This window comes from Mobula birostris, chromosome 8 (assembly GCF_030028105.1).
Source record: "Mobula birostris isolate sMobBir1 chromosome 8, sMobBir1.hap1, whole genome shotgun sequence".
Taxonomy (NCBI): domain Eukaryota; kingdom Metazoa; phylum Chordata; class Chondrichthyes; order Myliobatiformes; family Myliobatidae; genus Mobula; species Mobula birostris.
The window spans coordinates 338,081-361,720 of NC_092377.1; the positions used below are offsets into that span (position 1 = coordinate 338,081).

At 45.0% G+C, this 23,640-nt stretch overlaps 1 protein-coding gene across 1 annotated transcript in view; it reads right to left on the reverse strand.

Annotated features, from left to right (window-relative positions):
- emilin1b (elastin microfibril interfacer 1b) overlaps nucleotides 1–23,640 on the reverse strand; it is an 83,294-nt gene that overhangs the window by 21,968 nt on the left and 37,686 nt on the right. The window contains exons 4-6 of the mRNA XM_072264673.1: nucleotides 23,145–23,308; nucleotides 20,837–23,011; nucleotides 2,985–3,029 (exon numbers count right to left, since the gene is read on the reverse strand). Coding sequence (XP_072120774.1) covers nucleotides 2,985–3,029; nucleotides 20,837–23,011; nucleotides 23,145–23,308 — 2,384 coding nt within the window. The remainder of the gene's footprint in view (nucleotides 1–2,984; nucleotides 3,030–20,836; nucleotides 23,012–23,144; nucleotides 23,309–23,640) is intronic.

A 23,640-nucleotide genomic window follows, 5' to 3' on the forward strand; every position in this document is an offset into this window, starting at 1 on the left:
AACAGCTCTGGCCTTCCCTTTCTTGATTACTGAGACAATGGGCATGGCCCAGTTGCTCCACTCAACCTTGGGGAGAATTAACAGACGCCTCCAAGCTCTGAAGTTCAGCATCCACTTTAGAACACAATGGTCACGCTTTATGGAATATTGGTGTTGCTGCTACATCCAGTTCAATTCTGGCCTTCATGCCTTTGAGTTTACCAATACCCTTCTCAAACCCCTTCTTATTAGCATTAAGCAGCTGTGCCAGTCTCTGATTAGTGCTACCATATGGGATGCTGTTGCCTGTTGATGACATATTGAGAGCTTTGACTGTTTGCCAGTCTAGTTGGATTGTTCTCAACCATTCATGTCTGAAAGAGATGGCCCTCCACTTTTCAATATATAAGCAATACTGTAACTGCTGTTTTTTCCCCACTATACATCACATTCATTTTCAAATTGTTTTTAGAAGACACTTCTTCACCTGTGTAGGTCTTAAGCATCACTGAAGTCTTACTAGTGTTAGCTTCGAAAACAGTCTCTTGTAGTCGTCCTCTGAAATTACAGATGAAGCTGGCCCTGTATCCAGCTCCAGTTTCAGTTTGACACCAGACACATCAGTTGTTATCCATATGCTTTTGTGATCTGCTTCAGTAATGCTATACAGTTCTAGGCATAAAAGCTCATCTTTGTCAGACTCTGTGTTGTCTGATTCAGTTTCACATTCAGTCATTTTATGAATTTGTTTAGTTTTGTGTTTGAAGCTTTTCACTCGGTGTGGTTTTTCTCTTTGGTTGTGCTTTTCGTCTGATTTGCACACTCTATGAGGCCTTGTCTGTGACACTTTCTGCAAACTTTTTCTTTGAACAAACAGTAATTTGCATAATGAGAGGATTTGCCACATCGATAACATTTTTGGCTTCTTACTCCATTCAGGGAGATTTTGTGTGTTTCATATTCTAAACCCATTTTCTGTAATTCTGATGCATCTGTTGCTGCTCTCTCCATTGATGTTGCAATAGTCAAAGTCCATTCTCAGGTTAGGTCCTCTTTCTGATAGTAGTCTCTTTTGAATTCCTTGACTATCCATGCCACATACAAGCCTGTCCCTTAAAGCATCAGAAAGTCCCTCTTCAAAGTTAACATATTGGGAAAGTTTGCGCAGTTCTGCAAAGTATTAAGAAATGCTTTCATCCTTTGACAGGTTTCTTTTGTGAAAGCTAAATCTTTCAGCTATTTCTATTTCTTGGGCTCAAGTGTTTTTGTAAAATTTCAACAATTTCGTCAGACATCTTGCTTGCTGACTTTTCCGGAGTTACTAAATTGCGTAAGAGACTACATTTTAACACCCATTATGCGAAAAAGTGTGGAGACTTTCTTTCCTCATCCATGTTGTTAGCATTACAATACAGTTCAAACCTCTTGACATATGATTCCCAGTCCTCAATAGCACTATCAAGTTTGTCATCTTTCCCAACTAAGGTCATCACCATGTTACTTTCATTTTAGCTTTGCAGTGAGAGTTGTGCATCTCCCACTGTGTACTGTGCACTGTCATTCATGCATCCCTGTGCTAGCATCCATGACTGCTTTCTCTGTACTGGTTCACTCTTTCCTCTCACTGTCTCTCTCCCTTCCTCTGAGTCCTGTCATCTCGTAACTGTCAGTGCAGTTGGTGATATTTACAGACATTCAGGTTTGTACTTGTCGCCAATTTGTTGTGACTGTACAACTAAATATGAAATAAATAAACAGGGGTGCAGTGCTAGCCGGAGCGCACTGGAGTGCGACCGGCACATCTTTAAGAAAAAAGAAGAAATAAGCAAACTAATTAACTAGGTGCCACTCAAGGTGATTTGAGTATCTCAGAAACTGCTGATCTCCTGGGATTTTTTATGCACAGCAGACTCTGGAGTTTACAAAGAATGATGCCAAAAACAAAAAAACATCCAGTGTGTTGCTGTTCTATGAGCAAAAACATCTTGTTAAATCCTCAGCTTGATCCACTGCTGAGATCAGCAGCTTCTGAGATACTCAAATCACCTTGGGTGGCACCTAATTAATTAACTTGTTTATTTCGGCTTTTTTCTTAAAGAGGTGCCAGATGCGCTCCGGTGTGCTCCGGCGTGCTCCGGCTAGCACTGCACCCCTGTAAATAAAGACACACACTTGGAGGTGAAGTTAACGTGTATATTCACTTTGCAGAGGGCCTAAGAAATCAAAGTTATCAGTCAATAATTAGTACTGAGGGGAGTCATTGTACTGAAAGAAAAAGAAATCAATCCATACACCACAGTCACATTTACCTAGTTTGGTCCGCAATGTTGTACCAATCTATATAAACTTACTCCATGATCAATCTAACCATCCCTTCTTCATTATCCTCCATTTTAATAAATCCATGTGCTTATCTAAGCATCTTTTCAATGTCCCTAATGTATTAGCCTCACCACCTCTGGCAGTGCAGTCAACATACCCACCCCTCTGTGTAAACGACCTACCTCTGAATCTCTGTATGCATGTCAGATGTTCCACTATATCTCAGCCAAATGTTTTCTTTATCATACTGTCTACCTATGTCTGTATTCTCCAGGAACTACCTACTCATACTTCTGGGACTCTGTTCTGTAACACTCCCCAGGGCCCTATCATTTTACTCTGTGAGTCCTGCCCTGGTTTCTTTTACCAAATGCAACCCTCTTGAAGCTCTCTTAAAAAGTTGTGTGACAGACACAACTTGCTGGTTGATAGAAATGATTCCTGAATCAACAGAACTTGGAGCAACACACACAAAATGCTAGAAGACACCAACTGTCTTCAGCATGTTGTTGTTCAGTGTGCCCAATAACTCTTGTCAACAACAGCCAGCAGGTTGCTGATGATGGACAGTGGAGCTTTTAAGGAGAACATGGCCTGATATCTAAACCCCTGTGGAAGTAGGCATATCAATGAGTGGAAGTGGTGGAAGGTGGAAGACCGTGGATTTAGGATGTACGCATTACCTTGGGGTCCAGGTGGTCCAGGAGGTCCACGAGGTCCTTCAGCACCTGGAAAAGACAACAGAATGAAGAAGCAGATCTGAACTTGTCACACTGTCTTCACAAGCCGATAAATTGAACCACTGTTTCCATAATCCTGGTTACTTGGAGAGGAACTGAATGATACTCCACCTCTACCACCCCTCTTCCCCCTGCTCCCCACCCACCCAAGCATTACCCTCACTCTCTCCTGTTGTTACCAACTCCTCCCCTGAGAGGATTGAAGCTGCACTTGGCTGGGTGATTCAGCCACAATATGAACCTCTGCAAATCTGGAACACAAGTACAACCATGGTACATTCTTTAACAACAGCACACAGAGGCACCAGTCTGACTATTTATACTTCTAAATCCACAACTTCTATCAACAAGATGGCATTACACCAATGTCCCAGAAGAGCAATTATTGTCCAGGAGCACTTACACTCACTTCCAGAATAACAGCACGGTAGTGTAGCAGTTAGCATGGTACTATTACAGCTCAGCGTTCAATCTCAGTGTCCTCTGTAAGGAGTCTGGATGTCCTCCCCATGCAATGTGTGGGTTTCCTCTGGGTGCTCTGGTTTCCTCCCACTGTCTAAAGATGAGGAGTCAGAGTAAGGAAGTTAGGCGAGAGGAGGGAGAACCCCAAGGTGATAGGTGGGAGTGGGGAGGGGTGAAGTAAAGAGTTGGAAAGTTGATTGGTGAAAGAGATACAAGGCTGGAGAAGGGTGAATCTGATTGGAGAGAACAATTGACCGTGCGGGAGAAGACAGAGAGTGGTAGTGGATGATTGCTTCTCAGACTTGAGGCCTGTGACTAGTGGTGTGCCTCAGGGATCTGTGCTGGGACCATTGTTGTTTGTTGTCTATATCACTGGAAAAATGGGCCAGAAAATGGCAGATGGAATTTAATGCAGACAAGTGTGAGGTGTTGCATTTTGGAAGGACAAATCAAGGTAGGACATACACAATAAATGGTAGGGCACTAAGGAGTGCGAAGGAACAAAGGGATCTGGGAGTTCAGATACATAATTCCTTGAAATTGGTGTCACAGGTTGTAAAGAAGGCTTTTGGCATTCTGACATTCATAAATCAAAGTATTGAGTATCAGAGTTGGGATGTTACGGTGAAGTTGTATTAGACATTATTTGGAGTATTGTGTGCAGTTCTGGTCACCTAACTATAGGAAGGATATCAGTAAGATTGAAAGAGTGCAGAGAAGATTTACTAGGATATTGCCGGGTCTTCAGGAGTTGAGCTACAGGGAAAGATTGAACAGGTTAGGACTTTATTCCTTGGAGCATAGAAGAATGAGGGGGGATTTGATAGAGGTTTACAAAATTATGAGGGATATAGACAGAGTAAATGTGAGTAGGCTCTTTCCACTTAGATTAGGAGAGATAAATACGAGAGGACACGGCTTTAGGGTGAAAGGGGAAAGGTTTAGGGGGAACATTAGGGGGATCTTCTTCACTCAGAGAGTGGTGGGAGTGTGGAACGAGCTGCTGTCTGATGTGGTAAATGTGGGAGCACTCCTAAATTTTAAGAATAAATTGGATAGATACATGGAGGGTTATGGACTGGGTGCAGGTCAATGGGACTAGCGGAATAAAGTTTCAGCACAGACTAGAAGGGCTGAATGGCCTGTTTTCTGTGCTGTAGTGTTCTATGGCTCTAAGGCCATGGAAGAAAGAAAAGGAGCGGAGCCCAGAGGAATATGATAGGCAGGTAAAGTGATAAGGAGAGAGAGGGGAATGGGATTGGTGAAGGGGGTGGGGGGAGCATGACCGGAAGTTCAAGAAATCGATGTTCATACTATCAGGTTGGAGGCTACCCAGATGAAATATAAGGTGTTGCTCCTCCAACCTGAGTGTGGCCTCATCATGACAGTAGAGGAGGCCATGGATGGACATATCAGAATGGGACTAGGAAGTTGAATTAAAATGGGTGGCCACTGGGAGATCCCATGGACAGAGGGTAGATGTTCAGCGAAGTGGTCTCTCAATTTATGTCAGGTCTCACCGATATACAGGAGGCCACACTGGGAGCACCAGATACAGTAGGTAACCCCAACAGACTCACAGGTGAAGTGTCGCCCCACTTAATAAACTGTCCCAAGTTAGTAAACCCTGGTAGGACGAAGGTATACGAAATAAACTGTCTGGGTTGTTTCTGGTCATGTCCACGATATCCTGAAGTGGGAAGGTGAACAGCCAGAGGACGTGGTACATATTGGTACCAATGGCATAGGTAGGAAAAGGGAGGAGGTCCTGAAAACAGACTACAGGGAGTAAGGAAAGATAGTCAGAAGCAGGACCACAAGGGTAGTAATCTCAGGATTACTGCCTGAGACAGTGAGTATAGGAATAAAGTGTGGTGGAGGATAAATGCGTGACTGAGGGATTGGAGCAGGCGGCAGGGATTCAGATTTCTGGATCACTGGGACCTCTTTTAGGACAGGCATGAACTGTACAATAAGGATGAGTTGCACTTGAATCTGAGAGAGACCAATATCCTGGCGGGGAGATTTGCTGAGGCTATTGGGGAGAGTTTAAACTAGAACTGCTGGGGGTTGGAATCCGAACTGATGTGATGGAGGAAGGGGCGGTTGGCTCACAAATAGGGAAAGCTTGTACACAGTGTGAGAAGGAGGATAGGCAGGGGATAGAGAAGGGATGCACTCAGACTGATGGTTTGAGATGTGTCTATTTTAATGCAAGGAGTAGCATGAACAAAGCAGATGAGCTTAGAGCATGGATCAGTACTTGGAGCTATGATGCTGTGGCCATTACAGAGACCTGGATGGCTCAAGGGCAGGAATGGTTACGTCGAGTACAGAAAGGTCAGGGAGGCAGACAAAAGAGGTGGGGCATGGCACTGCTGATCAGAGATAGTGTCACGGCTGTGGAAAAGAAGAAAGTCATGGATGGGTTGTCTACAGAGTCTCTGTGGGTGGAAGTTAGAAACAGGAAAGGGTCAATAACTCTACTGGGTGTTTTTATAGATCACCCAATAGTAACAGGGACCTTGAGGAGCAGATAGGGAGACAGATTCTGGAAAGGTGCGATAATAGCAGGGTTGTCGTGATGGGGGATTTTAATTTCCCCAATATTGATTGGCATCTCCCTAGAGCAAAGGGTTAGATGGGGTAGAGTTTGTTAGGTGTGTTCAGGAAAGTTTTCTGACACAATATTTAGACAAGCCTACAAGAAGAGAGGCTGTACTTGATCTGGTATTGGGAAATGAACCTGATCAGTTGTCAGGTCTCTCAATGGGAGAGCATTTTGGAGACAGTGATCACAATTCTATCTCCTTTACCATGGCATTGGAGAGAGACAGGAGCATACAAGTCAGGAAAACACTTAATTGGAGTAAAGGGAGATATGAAGCTATCAGGCAGGAATTTGGGGGCATAAGTTGGGAGCAGACATTCTCAGTGAAATGTATGGCAGAAATGTAGCAAGTATTCAGGGGATATATGTGTGGAGTTCTGCAAAGGTACGTTCCAATGAGACAGGGAAAGGATGGTAGGGTACAGGAACCATGGTGTACAAAGCCTGTAGAAAATCTAGTGAAGAAGAAAAGAAAAGCTTATGAAAGGCTCAAAAAACTAGGTAATGATAGAGAGCTAGAAAATTATAAGGTTAGCAGGAAAGAGCTTATGAATGAAATTAGGAGAGCCAGAAGAGGCCATGAGAAAGCCTTGGTGAGCAGGATTAAGGAAAACCCCAAGGAATTCTACAAGTATGTGAAGAACAAGAGGATAAGATGTGAGATTATAGGACTAATCAAGTTTGACAGTGGAAAAGTATGTATGGAACCAGAGGAGGTAATGGAGGTACTTAATGAATACTTTGCTTCAGTATTCTCTATGGAAAAAGACCTTGGCAATTGTAGGGTTGACTTACAGTGGACTTGAGCATATAGACATTAAGGAGGATATGCTGAAGTTTTTGGAGAGCATCAAGTTGGATATGTCACTGGGACCGGATGAGATATACCCCAGGCTACTGTGGGAGGTGAGGGAGGCAATTGCTGAGCCTCTGGCAATGATCTTTGCATCATCAATGGGGATGGGAGAGGTTCCAGAGGATTGGAGGGTTGCAGATGTTAACAACAGGAATTCTGCAGATGCTGGAAATTCAAGCAACACACATCAAAGTTGCTGGTGAACGCAGCAGGTCAGGCAGCATCTCTAGGAAGAGGTACAGTCGACGTTTCAGGCTGAGACCCTTCTTCAGGACTAACATGAAGGAAGTGTTAGTAAGAGATTTGAAAGTGGGAGGGGGAGGGGGAGAACCAAAATGATAGGAGAAGACAGGAGGGGGACGAATGGAGCCAAGAGCTGGACAGGTGATTGGCAAAGGGGATACGAGAGGATCATGGGACAGGAGGCCCAGGGAGAAAGACAAGGGGGGGGGGAACCCAGGGGATGGGCAAGGGGTATAGTCTGAGGGACAGAGGGAGAAAAAGGAGAGTGAGAGAAAGAATGTGTGTATAAAAATAAATAACGGATGGGGTACGAGGGGGAGGTGGGGCATTAGCGGAAGTTAGAGAAGTCAATGTTCATGCCATCAGGTTGGAGGCTACCCAGATGGAATATAAGGTGTAGTTCCTTCAACCTGAGTGTGGCTTCATCTTTACAGTAGAGGAGGCCGTGGATAGACATATCAGAATGGGAATGGGATGTGGAATTAAAATGTGTGGCCACTGGGAGATCCTGCTTTCTCTGGCGGACAGAGCGTGGATGTTCAGCAAAGCGGTCTCCCAGTCTGCGTCAGGTCTCGCCAATATATAGAAGGCCACATCAGGAGCACCGGACGCAGTATATCACCCCAGCCGACTCACAGGTGAAGTGTCGCCTCACCTGGAAGGACTGTTTGGGGCCCTGAATGGTGATAAGGGAGGAAGTGTAAGGGCATGTGTAGCACTTGTTCCACTTACAAGGATAAGTGCCAAGAGGGAGATCAGTGGGGAGGGAAGGGGGGAACGAATGGACAAGGGAGTCACGTAGAGAGCGATCCCTGCGGAAAGCAGAGGGCGGGGGTGGGGGGGAGGGAAAGATGTTCAACATATTATTCTCCGTAAGCCTTCGGGTCCAACATATTATTCTCCGTAACTGCTGCCACCTCCAACGGAATCCCTCACGAGAAGGGGATGGTATTTTTGCAAGAGACAGGGTGGGAAGAGGAATAGTCCAGGTAGCTGTGAGAGTCCATAGCCTTATAAGCCTACAGATGCCCTTACACTTCCTCCCTGCCATCCCCTTCTCGCAATTCCTCCATCTCTGCTGCATCTGCTCTCAGGATGAGATTTTTCATTCCAGGACGAAGGAGATGTCCTCCTTTTTTAAAGAAAAGGTCTTCCCTTCCTCCACCATCAACTCTGCTCTCAAATGCATCTCTCCCATTTCACGCACATCTTCTCTCACTCCATCCTCCCACTACCCCACTAAGAATAGGGCTCCCATTGTCCTCACCTACCACCCCACCAGCCTCCGGGTCCAACATATAATTCTCCATAACTTCCGCCACCTCCAACGGGATCCCACCACCAAGCACATCTTTACCCCCCTCCCCACCTCTGCTTTCCGCAGGGATCGCTCCCTACGCGACTCCCTTGTCCATTCATCCCCCCTATTCCTTCCCACCGTTCTCCCTCCCGGCACTTATCCTTGTAAGCGGAACAAGTGCTACACATGCCCTTACACTTCCTCCCTTATCACCATTCAGGGCCCCAGACAGTCCTTCCAGGTGAGGCGACACTTCACCTGTGAGTCGGCTGGGGTGATATACTGAGTCCGGTGCTCCCGATGTGGCCTTCTATATATTGGTGAGACCCAACGCAGACTGGGAGACCGCTTTGCTGAACACCTACGCTCTGTCCACCAGAGAAAGCAGGATCTCCCCGTGGCCACATATTTTAATTCCATGTCCCATTCCCATTCTGATATATCTATCCACGGCCTCCTCTACTGTAAAGATGAAGCCACACTCAGGTTGGAGGAACAACACCTTATATTCTGTCTGGGTAGCCTCCAACCTGATGGTATGAACATTGACTTCTCTAACTTCCGCTAATGCCCCTCCTCCCCTTCTTACCTTCTCAATCCATCCATCCATTTATTCATATTTATTTATTTATTTATTTATTTATTTATTCATTCTTTCTTTCCCCTTTCTTTCTCTCTCTTTTTTCTCTCTCTGTCCCTCTTACTATAACTCATTGCCTGCTCTCCATCTTCCTCTGGGCTCTCCTCCCTCTTTCTTTCTCCCTAGGCCTCCCGTCCCATGATCCTTTCCCTTCTCCAGCCTGGTATCCCTTTTGCCAATCAACCTTCCATCTCTTAGCTCCATCCCTCCCCCTCCTGTCTTCTCCTATCATTTTGGATCTCCCCCTCCCCCTCAAATCTCTTACTATTTCTTCTTTCAGTTAGTCCTGACGAAGGGTCTCGGCCCGAAAAGTTGCCTGTACCTCTTCCTATGGATGCTGCCTGGCCTTCTGTGTTCCATGAGCATTTTGTGTGTGTTGCTAGAAGGATGTTGTCTGGATTGAGGAGCATGCCTTATGAGAATAGGATGAGTAAACTTGGCCGTTTCTCCTTTGAGCAATGGAGGATGAGAGGTGACCTGATAGAGGTGTATAAGATGATGAGGGGCATTGATCATGTGGATAGTCAGAGGCTTTTCCCAGGGCTGAGATAGTTATCATGAGAGGGCACAGTTTTAAGTTGCTTGGAAGTAGGTACAGAGGAGATGTCAGGGGTAAATTTTTTATGCAGAGAGTGGTGAGTGTGTGGAATGGGCTGCCAGCAACGGTGGTGGAGGCAGATATGAAGGGGTCTTAGATAGGTACATAGAGCCTAGAATGGGTAACCCTAGGTAATTTTGAAAGTAAGTACGTGTTTCGCACAGCATTGTGAGTTGAAGGGCCTGTATTGTGCTGTAGAACATAAGAACAAGGAGCAGGAGTAGGCCATCCGGCCCATCGATCCTGCCCCACCATTCAATAAGATCATGGCTGATCTGTCCATAAACTCAGCTCCATCTACCTGTCTTTTCTCCATAACTCTTAAATCCCTTACTATGTAAAAACCTATCGAACTGTATCTTAAAAAGGAGGGAGAGAGAAACCGGGGAATTATAGACCGGTCAGCCTAACGTCGGTGGTGGGGAAACTGCTGAAGTCAGTTATCAAAGATGTGATAACAGCACATTTGGAAAGCGGTGAAATCATCGGACAAAGTCAGCATGGATTTGTGAAAGGAAAATCATGTCTGACGAATCTCATAGAATTTTTTGAGGATGTAACCAGTAGAGTGGATAGGGGAGAACCAATGGATGTGGTATATTTGGATTTTCAAAAGGCTTTTGACAAGGTCCCACACAGGAGATTAGAGTGCAAGCTTAAAGCACACGGTATTGGGGGTAAGGTATTGATGTGGATAGAGAATTGGTTAGCAGACAGGAGCAAAGAGTGGGAATAAACGGGACCTTTTCAGAATGGCAGGCAGTGACTAGTGGGGTACCGCAAGGCTCAGTGCTGGGACCCCAGTTGTTTACAATATATGTTAATGACTTGGATGAGGGAATTAAATGCAGCATCTCCAAGTTTGCGGATGACACGAAGCTGGGCGGCAGTGTTAGCTGTGAGGAGGATGCTAAGAGGATGCAGTGTGACTTGGATAGGTTGGGTGAGTGGGCAAATTCATGGCAGATGCAATTTAATGTGGATAAATGTGAAGTTATCCACTTTGGTGGCAAAAATAGGAAAACAGATTATTATCTGAATGGTGGCCAATTAGGAAAAGGGGAGGTGCAACGAGACCTGGGTGTCATTATACACCAGTCATTGAAAGTGGGCATGCAGGTACAGCAGGCGGTGAAAAAGGCAAATGGTATGCTGGCATTTATAGCGAGAGGATTCGAGTACAGGAACAGGGAGGTACTACTGCAGTTGTACAAGGCCTTGGTGAGACCGCACCTAGAGTATTGTGTGCAGTTTTGGTCCCCTAATCTGAGGAAAGACATCCTTGCCATAGAGGGAGTACAAAGAAGGTTCACCAGATTGATTCCTGGGATGGCAGGACTTTCATATGAAGAAAGACTGGATGAACTGGGCTTGTACTCATTGGAATTTAGAAGATTGAGGGGGATCTGATTGAAACGTATAAAATCCTAAAGGGATTGGACAGGCTAGATACAGGAAGATTGTTCCCGATGTTGGGGAAGTCCAGAACGAGGGGTCACAGTTTGAGGATAAAGGGGAAGCCTTTTAGGACCGAGATTAGGAAAAACTTCTTCACACAGAGAGTGGTGAATCTGTGGAATTCTCTGCCACAGGAAACAGTTGAGGCCAGTTCATTGGCTATATTTAAGAGGGAGTTAGATATGGCCCTTGTGGCTACAGGGATCAGGGGGTATGGAGGGAAGGCTGGTGCAGGGTTCTGAGTTGGATGATCAGCCATGATCATAATAAATGGCGGTGCAGGCTCATAGGGCCGAATGGCCTACTCCTGCACCTATTTTTTCTATGTTTAGTGAAGAAGCCTCAACTGCTTCCCTAGGCAGAGAATTCCACAGATTCACCACTCTCTGAGAAAAACAGTTTCTCCTCATCTCCATCCTAAATCTTCTCCCCTGAACCTTGAGGCAATGTCCCCTAGTTCTAGTCTCACCTACCAATGGAAACAACTTTCCTACTTTTATCTTATCTATCCCTTTCAAAATTTTGTATGTTTCTATAAGATCCCCTCTCATTCTTCTGAACGCCAGAAAGTATAGTCCCAGGCGACTCAATCTTTCCTCATAGGTTAACCCCTTCATCCCTGGAATCAACCTGGTGAACCTCCTCTGCACTGCCTCCAAAGCCAGTATATCCTTCCTCAAGTATGGAGACCAGAACTGCACACAGTACTCCAGGTGCAGCCTCACCAGTACCCTGTATAGTTGCAGCATGACCTCCCTGCTCTTGAATTCAGTCCCTCTAGCAATGAAGACCAACATTCTGCTTGCCTTCTTAACAACCTGTTGTATCTGCAAGCCAACGTTTTGCAGTTCATGAACAAGCTCTCCCAAGTCCCTTTGCACAACAGCATGCTGCAATCTTTCACCATTTAAATAATAATCTGCTCTTCTATTATTCCTTCCAAAGTGGATGATTTCGCATTTACCAACGTTGTATTCCATCTACCAGACCTTGGCCCACTCACTTAACCTATCTATATCCCTCTGCAGACTCTCCACATCCTCTGTACAATTTGCTTTTCCACTCAGTTTAGTGTCATCAGCAAATTTTGCTCCACCACACTCAGTACCCTCTTCCAAATCTTCAATATAAATGGTAAACAGCTGTGGGGCCAGCACCGACCCCTGCGGCACCCCACTCACTACTGACTGCCAACCAGAGAAACATCCATTTATATCAACTCTCTGCCTTCTACTGGTTAACCAATCCACTATCCATGCCAATACACTTCCTCCGACTCCATGCATCCGTATCTTATTTATAAGTCTCTTGTGCGACACCTTATCGAACGCCTTCTGGAAATCCAAGTATATGACATCCACCTGTTCCCCTCTATCCACTGCATTCATTATGGTTTTCTATGTTTCTATGTTTTATGTTTCTAAGTTAGTAAATTCTGATAGGTCAAATGTAAATGAACTAAACTGTCCCTGGTTAGTAAACGCTGGTAGGTCAAATGTAAATTAAATAAACTGTCCGTAGTTAGTAAACTTTGGCAGGACAAATGTAAACAGATAGAAACATGGAAAGATAGAAAACCTACAGCACGATACATGCCCTTCGGCCCAAATACTGTGCCAAACATGTATTTACTTGAGATAGAACACTGTCGAAGGCAAGAGTGCTGCTGAGCAGAGAGACCTAGGGGTCCAAGTTTATAGCTCCATGAAATTGGCTACACAGGTTGATCAGAAGGTTAAGAAGGCATATGGTATGCTTGCCTTTATTAATTGAGGCACTGAGTTCAAAAGTCAGAAAATTATGTTGCAGCTTTTAAAGCTCTAATTAAGAGTCTAAGGCCAGATGACACAACCCAACCTCAGAAAAGAGGGACATCCATTTAGAATGGAGATGAGGAATTTCTTTTGCCAGAGAGTGGTAAATTGCAGCATTCGTTGCCACAGGCAGCTGCAGAGGAAAAGTCTTTGTGTATATTTAAGACAGAGGTTGATAGATTCTTGATTGGTCAGAGCATGGAGGGATATAGTGAGAAGGCAGGAGATTGGGGCTGAGAGGAAAATTGGATCAGCCTTGATGAAATGGCAGGGCAGAGTCGCTGGGCCAAATGGCCTAATTCTGCTCCTATATTTAATGGTCTTATGGTTAATACTCTCCCACCATGGGAAACATCCTCTCCACATCCACTCTATCAAGGTCTTCCACTATTTAGACCATAAGACCATAAGACAAAGGAGCAGAAGTAGGCCATTCAGCCCATCGAGTCTGCTCCGCCATTTTATCATGAGCTGATCCATTTTCTCCTATTTATTCCCACTCCCCCGCCTTCTCACCATAACCTTTGATGCCCTGGCTACTCAGATACCTATCAATCTCTGCCTTAAATACACCCAATGACTTTGCCTCCACTGCTGCCCGTGGCAACAAATTCCATAGATTCACCACCCTCTGACTAAAAAAATTTCTTCGCATTTCTGTTCTGAATGGGCGCCCTTCAATCCTTAAGTCATGCCCTCTCGTACTAGACTCCCCCATCATGGGAAACAACTTTGCCACATCCACTCTGTCCATGCCTTTTAACATTTGAAATGTTTCTATGAGGTCTCCCCTCATTCTTCTAAGCTCCAAGGAATACAGTCCAAGAGTGGACTAGCGTTCCTCATATGTTAACCCTCTCATTCCCAGAATCATTCTAGTGAATCTTCTCTGTACCCTCTCCAACGTCAGCACATCCTTTCTGCCCACAGTACTCCAAGTGAGGTCTCACCAGCGCCTTATAGAGCCTCAACATCACATCCCTGCTCCTATACTCTATTCCTCTAGAAATGAATGCCAACATTGCATTCGCCTTCTTCACTACTGACTCAACCTGGAGGTTAACTTTAGGGGTATCCTGTACGAGGACTCCCAAGTCCCATTGCATCTCAGAACTTTGAATTCTTTCCCCATTTAAATAATAGTCTGCCCGTTTATTTTTTCTGCCAAAGTGCATAACCATACACTTTCCAACATTGTACTACATTTGCCACTTCTCTGCCCATTCTTCCAATCTATCCAAGTCTCTCTGCAGACTCTCCATTTCCTCAGCACTACCGGCCCCTTCACCTATCTTCGTATCGTCAGCAAACTTAGCCACAAAGCCATCTATTCCATAATCCAAATCGTTGATGTACAATGTAAAAAGAAGCGGCCCCAACACTGATCCCTGTGGAACACCACTGGTAACCGGCAGCCAACCAGAATAGGATCCCTTTATTCCCACTCTCTGTTTCCTGCCAATCAGCCAATGCTCTATCCACGTATGTAACTTTCCCATAATTCCATGGGCTCTTATCGTGTTAAGTAGCCTCATGTGTGGCACCTTGTCAAAGGCCTTCTGAAAATCCAAATATACAACATTCACTGCATCTCCCTTGTCCAGCCTACTGGTAATTTCCTCAAAAAATTGTAATAGGTTTGTCAGGCAGGATTTTCCTTTAAGGAATCCATGCTGAGTTCTGCCTATCTTGTCATATGCCTCCAGGTACTCTGTAACTTCATCCTTGACAATCGACTCCAACAACTTCCCAACCACCGATGTCAAGCTAACAGGTCTATAATTTCCTTTTTGCTTCCTTGCCCCCTTCTTAAATAGCGGAGTGACATTTGCAATCTTCCAGTCATCCGGAACCATGCCAGAATCTATCGACTTTTGAAAGATCAATGAGGTCACCCCTCATTCTTTTGATTTCTAGTGAGTACAGGTCCAGGGCCATCAAATGCTCTTCACATGGAAAGCCTTTCAAATCGGAAACATATTCATGAACCTCCCTTGAGCCCTCTCCAGTTTCAACACATCCTTTCTTAGGTAAGGGGCCCAAAACTGCTCACAATACTCCAAGTGAGGCCTTACAGCGCTTTATAAAATCCCGACATTATGTCCTTGCTTTTATATGTTAGTCCTTTTGAAATAAATGCTAACATTGCATTTACCTTCCTCACCACTGACTCAACCTGAAAATTAATCTTTAGGGAATCCTGCATGAGGACTCCCAAAGTCCCTTTGTACCTCAGATTTTTGAATTTTCTCTCCGTTTCGAAAATCGTCTACACTTGTATTTTTCTACCGAAGTGCATGTCCGTACACTTCCCGACACTGTATTCCATCTGTCATTTCTTTGCCCATTCTCCTAATCTGTCTAAGTCCTTCCGTGGCCTCCCTGCTTTCTCAAAACAACCTGTCCCTCCACGTAGCTTCATATCGTCTGCATACTTTGCAACACAGCCATCAATTACATCATCGAAATCATTGACATATAACGTAAAAAGAATTGGCCCCAACACAGACCCCTGTGGAGCATCAATAGTCACCAGCAGCCAACCAGAAAAGGCTCCCTTTATTCCCATCAAAGGCTCCTATCGAATACTCCCATCTCAGACTGCTACAGATGGAAACCACATCTACATCTAAAATCTGTACTGTTAGTATCGCCATTTTCATGCGATTAAAGTAAATCTATTGCTACTTAAAATCAACAAAACTGGTTGCAGGCACTGGGATGGTTCGCTTTTAAGATGGCGAAAGAGAGGTTGCCAAGCTGGGCTAGGAGTTCGTTTATGAAAACAAAACTTTCGACTCCCAGTACTGCCCATCTTGCTGGCAAACCTACAGTCCCAGGTAAATAAAATTGATGATCTCAGAGCTAGGGTGCTGTCTGTATCAGAGAGACAGTAGGATCACTTGTGTGTTTTGCTTCATGGAATCTTGGTTAACCCCTTCATTCTGGACACAATGATTCAGATTGACTGATTCACAATACACTGCCAAGATACAACAGTTGGAGAGGAATGAGCTTCATGACTAACTCCTTATTGTGTACAAACATGGCGATGCTGTTCGAGTCCTGTTCACCAGACCTGGAACACCTCGTGATCAAGTGTCATCCATTTTACTTACTGCTAAGATTTCCGTGATCTTTTGGTAGTGGTGTACATTACACCTTAGGCCAATGTCAAACAGGCTCTAAACAAACTAAGTGATGTGATCAACAGGCATGAAGCAGCACATCCCAATGTTTTCCCATTTCTCTGGGGGATTTTAACCAGGCCAGCTTGGAAAGGTCTCTAAATAATTATTTCTAACAAATCACTTGTAGTACCAGAGGAACCATCACACTGGACCACTGTTACACCACCATCAAGAGCACTTACTGTGCTATTCCACACCCACACTTTGGGAAGTCTGATCACCTGGCTGTTCCACTATTCCCCGATTATAGGCAGAGACTGAAGACTGAAGCACCGGTACTCAGTACCAGGACGGTATGGACAAGGGAAGCACAGGAACGCCTACAAGACTGCTTTGAATCAGTGGACCTGACCGTATTCAGAGATTTATCTTCGAGTCTGAATGAGTATGTCATAGCTGTCACTGACTTCATTAAAACCCGTGTGGATGAATGTGTGCCTACCACAACTTACTGTACATACCCAATCAAAAGCCGTGGATGAACCAGGAGATTCATAGTCTGTTGAGGGCTAGAGCTATGGCATTCAAGTCTGATGACCCAGATCTGTACAAGGTATAATTTGCAGAGGGCTATTTCAAGAGCTAAAGGACAATTTCAAGTGAGTTTGGAGGTGATATTGGATGCACATCAACTCTGGCAGGGATTATTTCAGGACATTACTTTCAATAAGGCGAAACCCAACATCATGAACGGCAGTAATGCTTCTCTCCCAGATGAGTTAAATGCTTTTTGTGCTCACTTTGAAAGGGAGAAGATAACTACAGCTGTGAAGATCCCTGCTGCACCTGGTGACCCTGATATCCCTGTTTCGGAGGCCGATGTCAGGCCTTCAAAAGGGTGAACCCACGCAAGGTAACAGGCTCCGATGATCTACCTGGTAAGGCTCTGAAGATCTGTGCCAATCAACTGTCAGAGGTGCTCAAAGACATTTCCAATCTCTCATTGTTACAGCTGGAACTTCCCATCTGCTTCAAAAGTACAATCATACCAGTGCCCAGGAAGAGCAGGGAGAGCTGCCTTAAAACCAATATCCAGTAGCACTCACATCTACAGTGATGAAGAGCTTTGAGAGGTCGGTTATGACTGGAATCAACTGCTGCCTCTGCAAGGACTGGGGCCTACTGCAATTTGCTTATCTCCACAATAGGTCTACAATCTCACTGGCTGTCAACATGGCTTTAGATCACCTGGAAAATACAAATACCTATGCCAGGATGCTGTTCATCGATTATAGTTCAGCATTTAACACCATCATTCCTACAGTTCTGAATGAAAAGCTACAGAACCTGGGCCTCGGTACCTCGCTCTGCAACTGGATCCATGACTTCCTAACTTAAGACCACAATTGATAATAATGTCTCCACCTCACTGATCAACACTGGCACACCTCAGGGATGTGTGCTTAGCCCACTGCTCTACCCTCTCTATACTCATGACTGGGTAGCTAGGCATAGCTCAAATGCCATCTATAAGTTTGCTGATGATACCGCCATTGTTTGTAGAAGATCAGATGGTGATGAGGAAGTGTACAGGAATAAGATACACCAGTTAGTTGAGCAGTGTCACAGCAACAACCTTAACGTCAGTAAGACTGAAGAGCTGATTGTGGACTTCAGAAAGGATAAGATAAGGGAACACACAACAATCCTCATAGGCGGATCAGAAGTGAAGAGAGTGAGCAATTTCATGTTCCCTGGGTGTCAATATCTCGGAGGATCTAACCTGGAACCAATATATCAATGAAGCTATGAAGAAGACAAGACAGTGGCTATATTTCATTCGGAGTTTGTGGAGATTTGGTATGTCACCAAAAGCACTCACAGATTTCTACAGATGTAGAATGGAGAACATTGTGACTGGTTGCATTACCATCTGGCCTGGGGGGGGGTGGTTGGTGGCCGCGGTGGTGGAGTGGAGGGGTGCTACTGTACAGGATCGAAGTAAGGTGCAGAGAGGTGTAAAGTTAGCCAGCTCCATCATGGGCACCAGCCTCCTTCACAGAGCGACTGCATCTTCAACAAGCAGTACCTCACAATGCGGCCTCCATCATTAATGACCCTCACCACCCAGGAAATGGTCTCTTCTCCTTGTAACTGTCAGGAAGGAGAGACCATCAAGAAAGCATCAACAGTTTCATCCTGATGGTGCGGCTGTAACGAAACCAAATTTCCCTCGGGATTAATAAAGTATATCTATCTATCTATCTATCCCCTCTGCCATCCAATTTCCGAATGGACGTTGAGCCCATGAACACTACCACACTACTTTCTCACTTCCTTTTTTTAAAACAGGACTTATTTAAATATATATATATCTAGAACATAGAACATAGAAAACCTACAACACAATACAGACCCTTCGGCCCACAAAGCTGTGCCAAACATGTCCTTACCTTAGTACTACCTGGGCTTACCCATAGCCCTCTATGTTTCTCAGTTCCATGTATCCATCCAGGAGTCTCTTAAAAGACCCTATGGTTTCCACGTCCACCACCGCCACCGGCAGCCCATTCCATGTACTCACCACCACCCTCTGCATAAAAAAACTTACCCCTGATATCTCCTCTGTACCTACTTCCAAGCACCTTAAAACTATGCCCTCTCATGCTAGCCATTTCAACCCTCAGATAAAGCCTCAGACTATCCATGCAATCAATGCCTCTCATTATCTTGTACACCTCTATCAGGTCAGCTCTGATCCTCTGTCGCTCCAAGGAGAAAAGGCCAAGTTCACTTAACCTATTATCATAAGGCATGCTCCCCAATCCAGGCAACATCCTTGTAAATCTCCTCTGCACCCTTTCTATGGTTTCCACATCCTTCCAGTAGTGAGGCGACCAGAACTGAGCACAGTACTCTAAGAAGGGTCTGACCAGGGTCCTCTATAGTTGCAACATTACCTCTTGGCTCTTAAACTCAATCCCACGGTTCATGAAGGCCAATGCACCATATGCCTTCTTAACCACAGAGTCAACCTGCATAGAAGCTTTGAGTGTCCTATGGACTTGGACCCCAAGATTCCTCTGATCCTCCACACTACTCTATTCTGCCATCATATTTGACCTACCAAAATAAACCACCTCACAGTTACCTGGGTTGAACTCCATCTGCCACTTCTCAGCCCAGTTTTGCATCCTGTTGTTGTGCTGTAACCTCTGACAGCCGTCCACACTATCCACAACACCCCCAACATTTGTGTCATCAGCAAACTTACTAACCCATCCCTCCACTTCCTCATCTAGGTCATTTATAAAAATCACAAAGAGTAGGGATCCCAGAACAGATCCCTGAGGCACACCACTGGTCACCGACCTCAATGCAGAATATGATCTAGGAGAAGGGAAACTCTGATCTCAAACCTCTGCTGCCTGGCAGCTACACCCACTCATGGGGAAAGCTTCGGCAGTAAACCCAGAGGAAAAAAAATATATATATACTTACAGAAATTCTAGTTTTTTCCCCTCTGTTATCACGTATTGCATAGTACTACTGCTGCAAAGTTAACAAATTTCACAAAATATACCAGGGATATTAAAGGTGATTCTGACCCTCTTTCTATTGATTAAAAAAAGCTTTCAGGATGGGAATAGGAAGTTGAATTGAAATGAGTGGCTACTTTCTGACATGTCAGTCCATGGCATTCTCTACTGCTACGATGAGGCCACCCTCAGGTTGGAGGCACAATACCCCATAATTCATCTGGGAAGCCTCCAACCTGACATATGAACATTGATTTTCCTAACCTGATAACTTCTTCCCCAACTTCTTCTCTCATTTTCCATTCCCCTTTCTAGTTATCCTCTCACCCTGCTTCTTCCTCTCATCTGCCCATCACCTACCTCTAGTTGTCCCCTTCCTTCCTTTCTTCCATAGTCCACTCTCCCCTCCAATCAGATTCCTTCTTCAGCCCTTTATCTTTTCCTCCCAGCTTCTTACTTTATCCACACCCACCCACTGTCCCCCTCACCTGTTCTCACCTATCACCTGCCAGCTTGTACACGTTGCCCCTCCCCCCACCATCTTATTCAGGCTACTTCCCACTTTCTTACTGAGCCAAAACGTCGATTGTTTATCTAGCACCATAGATGCAGCCAGACCTGATGAAGTCCTCCAGAATTTTGTGTATGCTGTCCACATTGAGTCTGGAAGGTGATATACTGTACATTGTAAGGGATCTAGGGTGAGATAGCTGGTGGATTCATACACTGACAGACCCATCACTACTGGTACTGCGCACCAGTGTTATACAGTGACAGAGTGATCCCCATGGTTACTGTACCCCACAGCTATATAGTGACAGACCCATCCCCAAAGGTACTGTACCCTGGTGTTATACAGTGACAGACCCATCCCCACCAGTACTGTACCCCGGTGTTATACAGTGAGAGACCTAGTTCCAATAGTACTGTAGCCCAGTGTTATACAGTGACAAACCCATTTCCAATGGTACTGTACCCCAGTGTTATACAGTGAAAGACCCATCACCACTGGTACTGTATGCCAGTGTTATACAGTGACAGACCCATCCCCACCAGTACTGTGCCCTCGTGTTATGCAGTGACAGATTATTCCCACCAGAACAGAATGAATCTGTTTTAGTTCGATTTCGTCATTGAACTCACCTGTGAATTCCTGCATGGTGAAGTTGTGAATTTCTGTGTGTATCTCAGACACCGAATGATTGAGCAATGATATTTTCTGTTTGAGATTTGTTAGGTGAGTATTTTTGATATTTTGTAACTCTTCAGAGTGTCTCTGCAATGAGGCATTGAAATCCTGTTGGCAATTCCACAGGCTTGAAACGTGTCGGTTTAAACCCTCTTTGATCTTCTCCAAACTCTGCGAGACAGAATCTAGCTTGTTGCAGACTTGCTCCATCCTGGACATTCGTTCTTCTAGCCTTTCTCCAGAAATTTTGAATTTACTGCCCTCCACCACTATCTGGCTTCTCACCTTCCCTAAGTCATCCTGGAGGATTTCAAGCTTTTTGTCTATGTCCTCAATGTGAGATGTTTTCTCCTGGAACTTGCTGATGTCTGTCTTCAGTTTATTGGCATTTATGTAGAAGGTCGTGTTCAGTTTATCGGTGTTGTGGCCTTGCTGATGGACAATGTCTTGAAGGGCCTTTATTGTATTATTTACTGAGTTGAAGGTTAAGATGACATCTCGTAGCTCCCCATTTATCGATCCGAGATCAATCCCCAAATTGCCACCAAACATTCCAAGCCTTTGGAGCGTATTGTTGAAGTTTTCTATTTTTAATAGCAAGTCTTCATACTGTTTGTTTGGGTCACCAAGCTCCACTTTAAATTTGTTGAATTCAGTCTGAACTCGTGAGCAGGAGTGTCTGCAATCACTCTCCAAACGGCTGAATCTCTGCCTCACTTTTTCCAGCTCCTCACTCAGCTGTTCAACTTTTCTCTTTGTTTCCTCCCCGCTCCGAAGGACTTCATCTTTCATGGTGTTACAGATCATTAAACTGGTCTCAGCTGAAGACTGCAGTTTACCTTCCAAGTCCCTGAGGCCAGAGTTAACGAATCTCATTTGGTCCTCATTAGAATGAGACATTGATTCCAACTGCTTAACTTCCTCCCCAAACTGTTGTAGTCTGTTTCTCAGTGAACGTCCTCCTGTGGTCAGGTTATGCACCCTCTTCCCAGTGTCCTGAATGTTCATCTCATTCTCTGCTGGCCTTATCTGAAGCTTTGTTAAAAGCTCCAACATCTGAGCAGTATCTTGTCCATCCTGAGTGAGAAGTGAAGAGTTACAGTTCTGAGCACAGTCACTGACAGCCGCTTCCACCTTAGACTCCAGTTGGTGCAGTTGACTCACCACTGACTCCAGGTTGTGTCCATCTTCCCCCATGTTCTTCTTCAGAGTTGTGACATCCTCACCTATTCCACGAACTGTCTCTCTCAGCCAGTCATCAAAGGCTGTGGAGTTGCCCAGAACAGACACCACTGTGTTGATCCGTTCCTCATTCTCATGGATTTTATCCCCAAATTCATTTCTCAGATGCTCCAGCTGGCTCACAATGTGCTTCTCAAGGCGCATCTCAGTCAGATTCAGTTTCTGTCCAAGATTTTGCAATTGATCATCCCACAGAGAGGTTCCTGAAGAGAAACCAGGAGATGGAGACTTTCTGTGTAACCTCTGTTCCAGTCCAGTCACCACATCAGAGAGGGACACAAGCTTGCCTTCAATATCCTCCACCTTTGCCTGAATGCTCTCTGTTTCCCGGCAGCAGGAGTCATCCACTGAAGTAGTCAGCCCAGTGAGGTGTTTGTGCATGCCCTCTATGAGAAGCCGATTGTGCTGCTCAGTCCTATTAAATATTCTTCCCAGATCTTGCAGCCTTTGCCTGAATGTCTCCTGCTGCTGTCGTAGAATTTTGATGTCAGCCCGACAAGAGAAACAGGAGTGCTGAATTCGAAGTTCCACCTCCTGTACCAGTTCCTCCTTCAGGTCAGACAACTTCTGGCCGACCTCAGATGGGGTGCCAGCTGTTCCAGATGCTCCAATGGTATTCAAGAGGTCAATCTCAGTATCATGCTCCCTCACTCGGTTGTCAATCTGTTGGAGTTTGTTCTGAATCTCATTGATGGTCTCCTTCATGTCTGTGTGAGAGGCAGCATCGGCTGGCTGTTCCCCGTTCACTGCTCTCTCGATCACTCTCTGCATTTCCTCTTGAAACTTCTCTGTCATTGTTTCAATGGTGTTCTGCAGTTTATGGACTTGCTGGGTTAGGCTGTGGATCTTCTCCTCCATCTGACGAGATTTATCCAAGTTGTTTCCACCTGTGATCAGACAATGAGGAGATAATCAATGACCTGCTAGGAAGTGTGGAGCTGCTGATGACAGGACCAAGCCCCACCCAGTGTGGTGTACAATGCAGGAAGGGGCTGAATGGCCAGAAACAGAGTGCCTTACCTTCCTCTGGTTGTTTGTTATCAGGCCTTGAGCTCTCTTCCTCAATCAATCCAGGTAGACTCACTGAACAGTCATCTCCGGAATAACCGTGACAACACCTCCATTCCATTTCAGAAACCATTTTGTAGGCAATTTTGTATCGTGGTTTCATAAAGGAACGATACCTTTGAGAGGCAAATTTCATAGGAGGACAATCAGTAGCTATGAGACCCATACATGGAAGCAAGGCCAGGAGGAACAGTGGGATCCAGATACAGAATTGGCTTGCCCACAGAAGGCATAAGGCGGTTGTTAAAGGAATGTATTTTGCCTGGGGGTCAGTGACCAGTGGTCTTCTGTAGGGATTTGTTCTGGGATGCCAGCTCGTTGTGATTTTTATAAAAGAATTGAATAAGGAAGTGGAATGTTTGCAGATGATACAAAAGTTGGTGGTGTTGTGCAAAGCATGGAAAGTTATTGTAGGTTATAATGGGATATTGATAGGATTCAGAGCTGG